The sequence below is a fragment of the Trachemys scripta genome, chromosome 13 (assembly GCF_013100865.1).
Source record: "Trachemys scripta elegans isolate TJP31775 chromosome 13, CAS_Tse_1.0, whole genome shotgun sequence".
NCBI lineage: Eukaryota > Metazoa > Chordata > Testudines > Emydidae > Trachemys > Trachemys scripta.
In genome coordinates, this window is record NC_048310.1 from 1,894,714 (window position 1) to 1,908,242 (window position 13,529).

A 13,529-nucleotide genomic window follows, 5' to 3' on the forward strand; every position below is an offset into this window, starting at 1 on the left:
CCATTTCTCCAATTTGTCCAGATCATTTTGAATTATGACCCTGTCCTCCAAAGTAGTTGCAATCCCTCCCAGTTTGGTATCATCCGCAAACTTAATAAGCGTACTTTCTATGCCAATATCTAAGTCGTTGATGAAGATATTGAACAGAGCCGGTCCCAAAACAGACCCCTGCGGAACCCCACTCGTTACGCCTTTCCAGCAGGATTGGGAACCATTAACAACAACTCTCTGAGTACGGTTATCCAGCCAGTTATGCACCCACCTTATAGTAGCCCCATCTAATTTGTATTTGCCTAGTTTATCGATAAGAATATCATGCGAGACCGTATCAAATGCCTTACTAAAGTCTAGGTATACCACATCCACCGCTTCACCCTTATCCACAAGGCTCGTTATCCTATCAAAGAAAGCTATCAGATTGGTTTGACATGATTTGTTCTTCACAAATCCATGCTGGCTGTTCCCTATCACCTTACCACCTTCCAAGTGTTTGCAGATGATTTCCTTAATTACTTGCTCCATTATCTTCCCTGGCACAGAAGTTAAACTAACTGGTCTGTAGTTACCTGGGTTGTTTTTATTTCCCTTTTTATAGATGGGCACTATATTTGCCCTTTTCCAGTCTTCTGGAATCTCTCCCGTCTCCCATGACTTTCCAAAGATAATAGCTAGAGGCTCAGATACCTCCTCTATTAGCTCCTTGAGTATTCTAGGATGCATTTCATCAGGCCCGGGTGACTTGCAGGCATCTAACTTTTCTAAGTGATTTTTAACTTGTTCTTTTTTTATTTTATCCGCTAAACCTACCCCCTTCCCATTAGCATTCACTATGTTAGGCATTCCTTCAGACTTCTCGGTGAAGACCGAAACAAAGAAGTCATTAAGCATCTCTGCCATTTCCAAGTTTCCTGTTACTGTTTCTCCCTCTTCACTAAGCAGTGGACCTACCCTGTCTTTGGTCTTCCTCTTGCTTCTAATGTATTGATAAAAAGTCTTCTTGTTTCCTTTTATTCCCGTAGCTAGTTTGAGCTCATTTTGTGCCTTTGCCTTTCTAATCTTGCCCCTGCATTCCTGTGTTGTTTGCCTATATTCATCCTTTGTAATCTGTCCTAGTTTCCATTTTTTATATGACTCCTTTTTATTTTTTAGATCGTGCAAGATCTCGTGGTTAAGCCAAGGTGGTCTTTTGCCACATTTTCTATCTTTCCTAACCAGCGGAATAGCTTGCTTTTGGGCCCTTAATAGTGTCCCTTTGAAAAACTGCCAACTCTCCTCAGTTGTTTTTCCCCTCAGTCTTGATTCCCATGGGACTTTACCCATCAGCTCTCTGAGCTTCCCAAAATCTGCCTTCCTGAAATCCATTGTCTCTATTTTGCTGTTCTCCCTTCTACCCTTCCGTAGAATTGCAAACTCTATGATTTCATGATCACTTTCACCCAGGTTGCCTTCTACTTTCACATTCTCAACGAGTTCCTCCCTATTTGTTAAAATCAAGTCTAGAACAGCTTCCCCCCTAGTAGCTTTTTCAACCTTCTGAAATAAAAAGTTGTCCCCAATGCAGTCCAAGAATTTGTTGGATAGTCTGTGCCCCGCTGTGTTATTTTCCCAACATATATCCGGATAGTTGAAGTCCCCCATCACCACCAAATCTTGGGCTTTGGATGATTTTGTTAGTTGCTTGAAAAAAGCCTCATCCACTTCTTCCACCTGGTTAGGTGGCCTGTAGTAGACTCCTAGCAGGACATCTCCCTTGTTTTTTGCCCCTTTAAGCCTAACCCAGAGACTCTCAACACTTCCGTCTCCTATGTCCATCTCTACCTCAGTCCAAGTGTGTACATTTTTAATATATAAGGCAACACCTCCTCCCTTTTTCCCCTGTCTATCCTTCCTGAGCAAGCTGTACCCATCCACACCAACATTCCAATCATGTGTATTATCCCACCAAGTTTCAGTGATGCCAACAATGTCATAGTTGTATTTATTTATTAGCACTTCCAGTTCTTCCTGCTTATTCCCCATACTTCTCGCATTTGTATATACGCATCTAAGATACTGGTTTGATCTTTCCTCCCGGTTTTGTCCTGACTCTCCTTTCTCTCTGCCAATATAGCCCACACTCCCTCTCGTTTCCGACCCATCTCCCCGGTCTCCATGTTCCCCACTTACCTGTGGGCTTTGCTCACCTGTCCCCGTCGAACCTAGTTTAAAGCCCTCCTCACTAGGTTAGCCAGTCTGTGTCCGAATAGGGTCTTTCCTCTCCTCGAAAGGTGAACGCCATCTCTGCCTAGCAGTCCTTCCTCGAATAGCATCCCGTGGTCTAGGAAGCCAAAGCCCTCCTGGCGACACCATCTTCGCAGCCAGGCATTCACCTCCATGATGCATCTGTCTCTGCCCGGGCCCCTACCTTTGACAGAAAGAATTGAAGAGAATACCACCTGCGCTCCAAACTCCTTCACCCGTACTCCCAGAGCCCTGTAGTCACTCTTGATCCGCTCAGTGTCACACCGCGCAGTATCATTTGTGCCCACATGGATGAGTAGCATGGGGTAGTAGTCAGAGGGCTGGATAATCCTCGACAATGCCTCCGTAACGTCTCGGATACGGGCCCCCGGCAGGCAGCATACCTCCCGAGATGAGATGTCAGGGCGACAGATGGGCGCCTCCGTCCCCCTCAGCAGAGAGTCTCCGACCACCACTACCCTACGTTTCCTATTTGCAGTGGTGGCAGCAGACTCTCCAGCCTTAGGGGTACGAGGCTTCTCCTCCTTTACTGTAGGGAGTGATTCCTTCTTTCCTGTGTCAAGAAGAGCATAACGGTTACCTATAACCACGGCAGGAGGGTTCGGAGCAAGGGTGGAGCACTGCCTGCTGCCAGAAGTAACCAGCTGCCAGTGTCCACCCTGAGCCATCTCCTCCTCCACCAGTGGTGTATCAGCAGTCCTGTGTACTGGGACAGCTACCTCAGCTGTCTCCACATGGACACTGTCGAGGAATTGCTCATGGATACGGATGCTCCTCAACCTAGCCACCTCCTCCTGTAGCTCTCCCACCTGCTGCCTGAGAGATTCCACCAGCAGGCACCTCTCACATTGGATGGTCCCCCCAGCCTGGATATCAGTAAGTGGAAATTGCAAGTTACAGTCTTTGCAAAACCACACCAGGATCTGGGTAGAGGCATCCATGCTTAGGCACTCTGTCTGGCTACAGGCACAGGTGGAGGAGACAGTAGCAGTGCTGGCACAGGTGTTGCGGGTCTTCCTAACCATCGTAAGCCTCCCTCTGTCAAACTCCCGTCTGCAGCCCCCTGTCAGCTGAAAGGGTTGTTTAAGCGAAAAGTTATGAATGTAGTTGCTTTATAGGTATTAAGGGGAATCAAGAGAACACAGATGGAACAGGCAAGGGACCCTCGCCCCCTTCCTGCTCCCCTTCCAAACTCCCTTGCGAAACTCCCTGTTAGCAGCCCCTGTTTGCAAAGCTCCCTGGTTGCTTGTGCGCTGCTTTATAAAGCCCTGGCCTGTATGAATGCCCCGCCCACTGATTAAGGCTCAGCCACTTACCAGAGACTTCTAGCTTTCAAACCTTCCAACTGCCAGCCACAGCACACGGTCCTTCAAACAACCAAAACAAACAAACAGACTGACAAACACAAGCTCAGCTCACAGCAAGTAACCCTCAAACACAAACAAACACACACTACAGACAGTCACTTACCCCAAAAGGGTGCTGTATTGCTCCTCCTTCACCTGGAGATCTCCCTTGCGAAACTCCCTGTTAGCGATGAGATCTAGAAGGTGCAGATTGTCCTAAGGTCTCCCCACTAGTTCTCTCCGGCATGTGACCAGTAAGACAGGACCTTGAGCTGACAAGATGCAGGGGCTGGTACTTTTGAAGCAAGCTCAAGGGCTATGTGAGTGATCATTCCTCCCTTGGCACAATGGCCTTTAACTCCCAGCCTGGGGCTTGCAGTGCAGGGGGCAGCTTCTGTGCCCTGAGGTGGAATCTCAGGGTGACCATGCTCTTCCTCCCTAGACATTCGGGCAGAAGGATGCTCAGTGCCCCCATTTTTATTATTGCCCACAGCACCCAAAGCCTGGAATCCCTGGTCCCTGTCCAAATGAACTGGTGCTCTTGAGTGTGACAGAGTAGGGAGGCCTTGGTGAGGATGGGAGAGGGCTCCACAAAGCCATCGCCAGAGGAGAGGAAGGAGCTAGTGAATAAGATGAGTTCCAATGCTGGTGGTAGCAGGGCAGCTCTTGGCCACTGGGTAACCAGCGCTCATGCCTTGTCCTGTAGCTGAGCTAGCCCAGAAGGCAAGGAAGGAGATTGCAGATTACCTGGCATCAGGGAAAGATGAACGAGCACGGATCCGTGTGGAGCACATCATCCGAGAAGACTACTTAGTGGAGGCCATGGAGATCCTGGAGCTGTACTGTGACCTGCTCTTAGCTCGCTTCGGCTTGATTCAGTCTATGAAGTAAGACCTTGAATACAAAATGACCTGTGGGGGAGTGGGGGCGAAGAACCTGCTGGGATCTGGGGAGGAGTTATCTAGAGTAAGAGTTTGGCATGGGCTTCCCATAGTTTGGAGGGGGGCTGGGGTTGTCAGGCTGCTGAGCCCTCTGAGGATCTGTCTACACTGCGCTTAGACCCCGTGGCTGGTCCATGCCAGCTGGTTCGGGCTAAGGGGCTGTTTAATTGCAGTGTAGGTGTGCAGGCCTGGGGGGAGCCAGGGCTCTGGGACCCCCCCGCAGGACCCCAGAGCCCAAGCTCCAGCCTGAGCCTGCATGTCTACACCACAGTTAAACCAGCTGTCAGTGTAGACACACCCCTAAAGATCTGCCCTGGCTCAGGCAGACTGTCCGCTACTCTCAGGCCTGGCAGCTCTGGAGCTGCACACACAAGCAGCAGAGCTGGTGGGTAAGCTACGGATTCGTGTCTCTGTAGGGATCTGGACACTGGCCTGGCGGAAGCAGTCTCCACACTAATCTGGGCTGCCCCACGACTACAGTCTGAAGTGGCCGAGCTGAAAATTGTGAGTACAGCTGTGTCTGCAGTGCTGGTTGGGGGGCAGTCTCCCCGGCCGTTGGGGACTGTTGACTGCGGCCGAGGTTTATATTCCCAGCCTGGGCTGTGTGGAACAAGAGATGGGTGAATCTCTGTGGGGAGGACTGCACCCTTGGGGTCAGAGTAGGGTGACTGATTGGGGCACCCAGGGCATGGGAATGAGAGCGAATCAGTGCGAAAGCCACCATGGACAGGAGTTGAGGTGTGTGTGGAATTGTGGGGAGGAAACTTTGTATGTATTCTGGTTGTTTTACCTTCTTTTGATGCATTGGGGGTTGGCCGCAGCTGGGGAGAGGACAGCCTGGGAGTCCGCCGAGGTCGTGCAGAGAATCTTTCCTTGGATGGTGTTTCTTGTTCACCTGCTCAGGGCCAACTGATCACCAGACTTGGGGTTGGGAAGGAATCTTCTCCCATTTTCAATTGGCAGGGACCTTTGGGGGCTTTTGCCTTCCTGTGCAGTATGGGGTGCGGATCACCTGCTGGAATCATCTGGATATATCAGATCTAATCAATTCTCTGCCCTGCAGAGGCCTCTGGCATTGGTGCACCTCAGTCTCTTCTGTTTTCTGTGACACACAAGATCTTAGTCTCCTGAAAGCTGAAATGGCTTAGTGTGACTAGAGTCACTGGGCTCAATATAGGGGTACCTGGGGAAATGTCATGGCCTGTAATAAGCAGGAAGTCAGATGATGAGCTGGTACTAAACTCTATGAAACTATGTTGTTCTGCTCAAATTCTCCAGAATTTCTTTTCCGCTGCAGGTTGCTGACCAACTGTGTGCAAAGTACAGCAAGGAGTATGGCAAGCTATGCAGGACAAACCAGATCGGGACAGTCAATGACAGGGTAATGGCCTAGCAGAGAAGGCTAAGGGACAGGGTGGGGGCTGAATGTCACATACAGACACGCTGCTTCGGGGAGACATCGCCTGGGTTGTTCCCAGGGTGCGTGTCACATTGGGCAGTGCTCAGAGCTGAGATAGCGCAAGCAGCCCCCCTTACTGAGATGTTGCTTGGGGCAGGTCTGGGGCGCAGACGTGCAGAGGCATGAAGTACGCAGCAGAGCCGGCACTTCCTGTCCAGCTGGCTGCAGCTGGAGGAGCAAGACCAGTGAGCAGTCTTCTCCAGCAGCCCTGTCCTAGGGGGCAGCCTCACTCTGGAGCCCTTGCACCTAGCTGCCCAACAGCTGTGTGCCGGCCCAGGGATGCCAGCTCCTGGCCGCTGCCATGCTGGCTGATGGCTCTGTCCCTGTGTTCCAGCTGATGCACAAGCTGAGTGTGGAGGCTCCCCCCAAAATCCTGGTGGAGAGGTACCTGATTGAGATTGCGAAGAACTACAACGTGCCCTATGAGCCTGACTCGGTGGTGATGGTGAGTGGGGTAGAGCTGGAGACCTCTGAGCTGGCATCTTCCCCTGCCACTCTTCTGACAGCCAAACCATCTCCCTCATTCCTCCGGCACTGCCATGCGCTTTGCAGCAGCCCCCATCCTGGGCTTTGAGGTAGCCGTGAGCTCTGTCCTCTCACCTGCTCCGTATACACGCCTCTCGCGGGCGTTGGAGTAGCCAGGAACCCTGCCTCTTGTTCTCCCCTTCCCATACGCTGCTGTAGCAGGCACGAGTGCCACCCCTAGTGAGGGGGGGGTCTCCTTGACACTGCAGCGGCAGCCACTGGCTCTCTGGGTTAGCGACACAAGCCCTTTCTCCCCCCTCAGGCTGAAGCCCCGACTGGTGTTGAGACGGATCTGATCGACGTCGGGTTCATAGATGACATGAAGAAAGGTGGACGTGGAGGAGGGGGCGGTGGGTTCACGGCCCCGCTGGTTGGTCCTGATGGAGTAGTGCCAATGCCTATGCCCATGCCATCGCCTTATCCACCTCTGAAGGGACCGGTGAGTGTGTCTGGCCGCCCGGGAGCCTACACACTGACTAAAGGGGAGGCGTAAGTAGCGGGGGCAGCCTGCTAGCTGGCGGGTTTGAAGGATGTTTGCGGGAGAGGCACTGCCTGGGACTGAAGACATTGCCAGTGTGGCTGATGTTGCCCACTGCCCCTTCCATAAGTTCCAGCAACCTTCCTCTGTCTTAAGAGAGTGAGAATCCTGCGGGAAGAGAGGGTTCTCCCGTCTCTGACTGGGGCATGCTCTCACTGTGCAGCAGCTGCTTGAAGCCCTAAGCCCAGATGGGGTGAAGAACTCAGGTAAGTTCGGTTAGGTGGTGAGCACAGAGAAGACCCTGCAGGAACTCTTTGCAAGCCAGTGAGGGGAGGGGGAAAGGACCAGAGGTCTTCAGGGGAAGCCGGTACAAGTGGAAAGACATCTGGGGGAAGGTTCTGCCTCTGACTGTGGGGCCTGATGGGCTCTCCACAGGGCAGGCGAGTTGGGAGGCAGTCCAGCCACTCAGCCGCAGGATCAGGTTCCCAGCAAATGCTCCACTGGCGCCTGTGTGTGTTCTGCCCGGATAGCCTGGGCCTGGGCAGTGTCCGGGCTTGGGGCAGTAAACCTCTGGCCATTCAGTACAGGCCTGGAAGGGTCTCTGCCCAGGTTCCCGGAGAGAGTCCTGCATCATGCTATGGCCCCTGCATGTGGGTGGAATGCTTCAGGATCTGGGGCCGTGGCATTCTTTCCTCTCTTGGCCGGATAGCTGCGTGCACTGGCAGGTGTAATGTTCAGGTTTTAGCACCTGGAGGCACTGGATTCCCCATGGCATTTGATCTGGTGAATAAAACCATTACTGGTGTGCCGAGGTTGGGCTTGCCACTGCAGTGTCAGTGTCTGAGGCGTATTTGAGATGTTTTCTTCAGTGTGTTTCCAGACATGATGATGATCGCTGATGATACAGTGAAACCCAAAGCTGCTGCACTGTCCCACCGGTTCCACCCTTGGCTCTGCTGACTTTCCTCTCCCTGCTTACAGGAGATCTTCAATGGCGTACCTGTGGGGACTTACCAGCCTTTTACCAACATCCATCCACCTCCGATCCCAGCAGCTCCCCCAACGTATGAGTCTGTAAGTGCCTGAGCCTTCTTTATAAGCAGCAGCAAGAGTCCTGAGAAGAGGGCAGAACAGAAGCCAGAGGGAAGGCAAACTTTCATTGAACACTTCTTCCTCCCAAACTCTGCTCGTTTCTGAGCGGCTGGTGCTGCTTGCATTGCAAACTCTGCGACACGTGCAGGGTTCCCAACTCAGCCCCTCTGGGCAGGCTGGGGCGGAGAGCTGGCCTCTAAGCACTGAGTTACACTTCATGGCCTTGGTGATGATGAAACTGTAGCAGACTCTCCTGAGCTGCCATGTATTTAACAGGCAGACTGTGAAGGGTCTGCATCTGCAGCCACCGTTGGTGTTTGACTTATCCCTCTTGGATCAATTTAATATTTAACCTTAAATGAGAATTTTGGCTGACGCCAGCTTATATGGTTTATACAGAACAAACACTTCCTTACCCCTCACCGAGTTGTTGAGGGGACAGGGAGGGAGATTTCAGCTTGGCCTTTCTGAGCATAAAGGTGTGTGTGGCTACAGTGGCCCCATCATGGCTTTTCTTCTGTCCTGTGGCTAGCATCCATGTATCTTTCCCTGGACTGTACTGAGTGGGGTGGAGGTGGGCGTGTGGCTCGGTCCCTGAGCATGCTGGCCCAGTGCCCCTTGTCATAGAAATGCAATAGCTGCTGCTTGGAGCTTTGTGTCCAAGTTCTGTTGGTTTGGTTGGATGGGACATTATCTAGAGTGGGTTCTTTCCATGCTCCTGGCCAGACCTTGGCCCCACATCAGGTGGGAACAAAGGAGGGATGATTTCATCCCTCCATGTGGAACTCCAGAATTTCCTTGCTGCATGCGGCTTAGCTTCTTACCCCTGCCTTGTGAGCGAAGAGGAACAGTTCGGGGCTTGTCTTCTCTTTCCCCTCCTGATGATAAATATTTCAATTCTGCATTTGGATAAATCCTGGTTATCCAGTTCCAGTGTCCCCCGAGGACAGCTGCTTTGTCATTTGGGCTGGAGAACATGCCCCTTGTCTCAGGAAGGGAAGAGAAATGTATGGGGCATGTCTGTGCTGGCACTGGGGCTCACGTGTCTGCTTCCCATCCGAGCAGCGCAGAGGGGAGCTGCCTGTTTCCAGGTGGTGCGGTGAGGTACACCTGGAGGACAGCCCCACGCATTGCTTGCTTGGAGTCAGGTCTGGGTGTGTAGTGACCATCTGTCTATTTCAGGTTGATGACCTTAGTACTGACAAGGATGTGTCTTCTGCACAGGTGGCTGGTGAGTACGCCAGGGAGGCACTGGGGGCCAATGACAGCCCGGGGCATGGGTTCCTGGCATCACTAAGAGAATGTTCCCTCCTGAGAGAAGCTATGTGTCTGGTTGGAAACATTCTCCCAGAAATGGAGCGGGCTGTGAGTCCAGACTGGAAGCGCTAACACATGGGGATGATTCAGAGTCGGGTGGCCGAAAGGGCCAGCGGCTTCCCCGGCGGGGATCAAAACCCTAAGACTGTTCAGTTCCCAGCAGAGAGGAGTAAGGTGATGAGAGCTGTAAAAGGAAAGGAGTGGGGTAGATATAGATAATGTAGTCACTGATACAGGAGAGGGCCCTGTGCGCCTCTGGCCTCTTCTCTACGCCTGGAAGTAAGGCGAACATTTTTAGTGGTGAGAGTAATTAACCATTGGAAAACTTGGCCAAGGGCTCTGATGGGCTCTCCATCACTGACCGTTTTTAAATTGAGAGGCGGTTGTTCTGAACGCTGTGCTCTAGGAATCATCTCTCTGGCCTGTGCTGCATGGGAGGTCAGACTAGATCAGTCTCCCTTCTGAATCCGTAAGAACAAGGGGGCACAGAGTGAAATTAAAAGGCAACAGTTTTTAAACCGATACCAGGAAATACTTTGTAAATGACATAATTAACCATATTCTGCTGCAGAAGAGAGAGGAAATGGCACAAGGAGCTGTAGGAGAGAAGGGGATGTTTGAGAACACCAGCACTGATCCTGGCTTCTGTCAGAAGATGAGCAGCAGTGATAAAGCTTTGCTGCTGACCACAGATCCACATTCTGTAAAGGCCACTGAGCTACCCACATGCTTCAGAGTAAAAGCTCATCAGCAGTTCCCCACCAATGAACAATTCGATGCGATGTGCATTTCTGAAGCACCCTCCATCAGAGTGGTGTCTGGACACTCAGCAGGGGCATTGACCATAGGCAGAGATGGGATTCCAGATTAAATGGGTCCCTTGTCTGTTCCAGCCTGCTGCTTCCAACAGTGTGGTGGAGCTTTCTGTGCTGAGGAGGATAGTCCAGATAGTTGGTGGTGAATGCTGATGTGTGGGTTGGGCCCACAGGAGCTCTGGGGTTGGGCTCCTATGCCCCTGCTCACTTGGCATTCGAGAGTTAACTAGGTTGACATGAAGCGCACTTTGGAGAATGTGACGTTTGTCTCCTTGGGCTGGCAGAAGGGATGGGCTTCCGGAATTCAGAAACTCATTGGCCTGGGACTTGCGTAAGAACGGCCATACTGGGTCAGACCAAAGGTTCATCCAGCTTAGTATCTTGTCTGCCGACAGTGGCCAATGCCAGGACTTATCTGTATTGTTCAGGGCAGTTTGACCTGCAGAACTAACTACGCTAGCGCCTTGTAGCAGGGAGTTCTACCTCCTAATATGTCAGCTGTTGGCTAGAGACTGACCCACCCATGACCAGGCGTGTTCTGCCATAGAATGCAGCTTCCTTCAAGTGTCTTCTATGATCTATGGGATCATTCTCACCTGAGACCTGTTGGGGTTCCCCAGGGTATCTGAATGCAGCTGGAGCTGTGTGGTTCAGCTGAGTGCCAGATGCTGTGCTGCACTGCGGTAGCTTTCTGGTGCCAGGAGTCTCAGTGCTAAGCGTGCTCTCTTTTAAAAATGTAGGAGTTCTGCAGCCTTTCTGATAGGTGTCCTGGTTTGCTTGGCCTTAGCTTTTCCTGGAGTGGGGAGCCAGGATAGGAGCACTTGTCCATAGCTTGTAATTCTGGGTTTCTCATCATAAACAGGTCCTGGGCCTAAGCCAGAAGCCTCTACAAAGCCAGGAACTGGCGCTCCAGATATTTATGATAACTTTGTGCTGCCTGAATTGCCATCTGTGCCCGATACATTGCCAGCGGCATCTGCTGGAGCCAACACCTCTGCATCTGAAGATATTGATTTTGATGATCTTTCTCGGAGATTTGAAGAGCTAAAGAAGAAAACCTAAGACTGACTCAGCTGTAACCAGTGTGTGGTCTGGGAGCTGGGACCATGCTGCTTCTCTGTGAAACAGACTCCCCTAGAAATCAGTTTCTTGTATTAACCTAAAATGAATGCTCTTTCTCTTGACCTCTCTTCCTACTGTACTTATACCAAATGCTGCTGCTGTCCTGGTATTTGCTGCTCCAGGAGGGGAACTGTGGGGGATCCGGTAAGACTGGAGCAGGGAACAGCTCTGTCAGTCAGTAGTTCCACAAGAAAGCTTTGTTCTGCCTTCTGGGTTTGACTCCTGGTTCTCTCCATGGCTCTTGCAGTGTCTCCCACAGGGATGGAGAGGGAGGGAGGATGAAGAATGACAAGTGTGGGTCCAGGTGGAGAGTCACCAGAGGGTGCCCACCTCACACACAGGGCACAGAGTGCTGAGGGTGATGGAAATCCCTTTTGAAAGGGTCACTGAGCCTGCTGCTCAGGCTGAGATGGGGAATATTATGGCAAGTAGAAGTAGGTCTTCCTAGAGGTTTTGCTGCACCTTATACTTGCCCAATTCTCCTGGCTCCGCCGTGGATCCAGTTGCAGAGTTTATCTAGGAAGCTGATGGTCTGGTTTAGTCCCACTGGATTCTCAGGGAGTCCTTCGTGGCCTTTACTGCTTTATTTGGGTGGGAGGGTCTGTTTCCTTTTCACAAGAGGGCAGTGCCGTACAGTCTCTCTCCTGTTCGTCTTCAGCCTGCATCTGTTGGGAGTGCACACTGGCAGAGCAGCGGCTAAAGAGCAGGGTTCTAGTTGGGCGCTTGGCAGCAGCGTTATTGGTGCCACTGGACTCAGCGCAGCTGAAGATGCTTGTGGCCAGACCAGAGATCAGTAGGCAGAGCTCCATCATTCTCCATCTACCCCGTCACTAGCCAGTTCTGCTCTTGCTCACTGGAAAGGCCTTTAGAAGACGACTGTTGCTCTCTTCTGTGTAATGTACCTGTACATAACATTTTCAAACAGATTTTCTTTAATGGTTTTTGATTCGTTTGTATCTTGTAGATTAGTTCCTAATAAAGTCCAGGACCATAAGCGGCTGTGTCCGAAAGGCTGCGTGTCGTCAGGGGCTGGGGGGCAGTGAGTGAAGCCACTCACCACGGCCCACTCACCTGGGGAAAGGGCATCCGTGTGGCGCTGAAGTGGTGGCTCTCTCAGAAAGTGATTAACTGAGTCAGTCGTTGCTCCTGGTCGTAACCCCAGCTCTGCAGAGGGGCCTGCGGGGCCAGCCAGCAACAGGCTGGCTTGTCATTTATGGGCATGTTGTGGTTAGCCCCTCTTGCTCCTGCCTTACTGTAGTTGACGCTTTCAGCAAAACATAAGAACATGGCACTGGAACTGACTTCCTGGGTTATCACAGGCTACCCTGGCATATTGTAACCCATTTGCAAATATATCAAACTAGTTAGAGCAGTGACACTCAGACCACCGTGGTGCAGGAGCCAAATTAGCGATCAGCATCACCCAAAAGAGCCTCAGTCGTATGAAATCGTTACCATTTACTCTAGGGCAGTGGTCACCACCCGCTCGATTGACCGGTCAATCCTAGAGACTCTCCCAGTCGATTGCCATCTCTGGCAGTGCCCCAGGCCCATGCTTCTGGGGGGTTGTCTCCTGCATGCTCCTGCCTGCAACCACTGCTCCCATTGGCTGGGAAGAGGGAGCTGTGGCCAATGGGAGATGCAGGGTTGTTGAGCAGCATGCGGAGCCTCCCTTCCCCCCCAGGGGCTGTATTGGCCCCTTCTAGGAGCAGTGTGGGGCTGGGCAGGTGTGGAGCCTGCTTTAGCCTCACTGCGCTGCCAGCTGGGAGCCAACCAAGGTAAGTGCTGCCCCGTGAGAGGCCGTACCCAGCACCCCATACCCCCTCCTGCACCCTAAGCCCCTGTCCTAGCCCTGAGCCCCCTCCTGGAGCCAGCACTCCAAACCACCTCCTGCACCCCAGTCCTGATCCCCTGCTCCAGAGCCAGTACCTTAAACCCCCCCTGCACCCCAGCCCTAACCCCATGCCCCAGCCCTGATCCCCCTCTGAGCCAACACCCTGCATGCCCTCCTGCACTCCCAACACTCTGCCCAAGCCTGGAGCCCCATCCTTCACCCAAACACCCTCCCAGCACTTGCATGCCTCACCATGTCCTGCACCCCAACCCCTCAGCCCCAGGCTCAGCCTAGAGCCCCCTCCCACACTGCAAACCCCTTGGCCCCTGCCCTAACACAGTGAAAGTGTGGGGGGGGAA

General features: G+C 52.3%; 1 protein-coding gene across 2 annotated transcripts; it reads left to right on the top strand.

The window, feature by feature from the left end:
• Positions 1-4,262: 4,262 nt before the first annotated feature.
• On the top strand, positions 4,263-12,330 carry IST1 (IST1 factor associated with ESCRT-III). 2 transcript variants are annotated; one of them, XM_034788450.1, is made up of 8 exons: positions 4,263-4,474; positions 4,945-5,032; positions 5,826-5,909; positions 6,322-6,432; positions 6,775-6,951; positions 7,972-8,064; positions 9,265-9,313; positions 11,077-12,330. In XM_034788450.1, exons 1-8 carry the CDS (start codon positions 4,278-4,280, stop codon positions 11,274-11,276), a joined length of 999 nt encoding a protein of 332 aa, XP_034644341.1. In that variant the 5' UTR covers positions 4,263-4,277; the 3' UTR covers positions 11,277-12,330. The 2 variants fall into 2 exon arrangements, with proteins under 2 accessions (XP_034644341.1, XP_034644342.1); XM_034788451.1 differs by having other exon boundaries at positions 9,307-9,313.
• Positions 12,331-13,529: the final 1,199 nt, after the last annotated feature.

Coding starts and splice junctions, on each gene's coding strand:
- IST1 (XM_034788450.1), top strand. CDS start 4,278: ATGCCTTGTCCTGTAGCTGAGCTAGCCCAGAAGGCAAGGAAGGAGATT. Junction 4,475..4,944: donor GGCTTGATTCAGTCTATGAA/GTAAGACCTTGA, acceptor GTGTCTCTGTAG/GGATCTGGACACTGGCCTGG. Junction 5,910..6,321: donor TCGGGACAGTCAATGACAGG/GTAATGGCCTAG, acceptor CCTGTGTTCCAG/CTGATGCACAAGCTGAGTGT.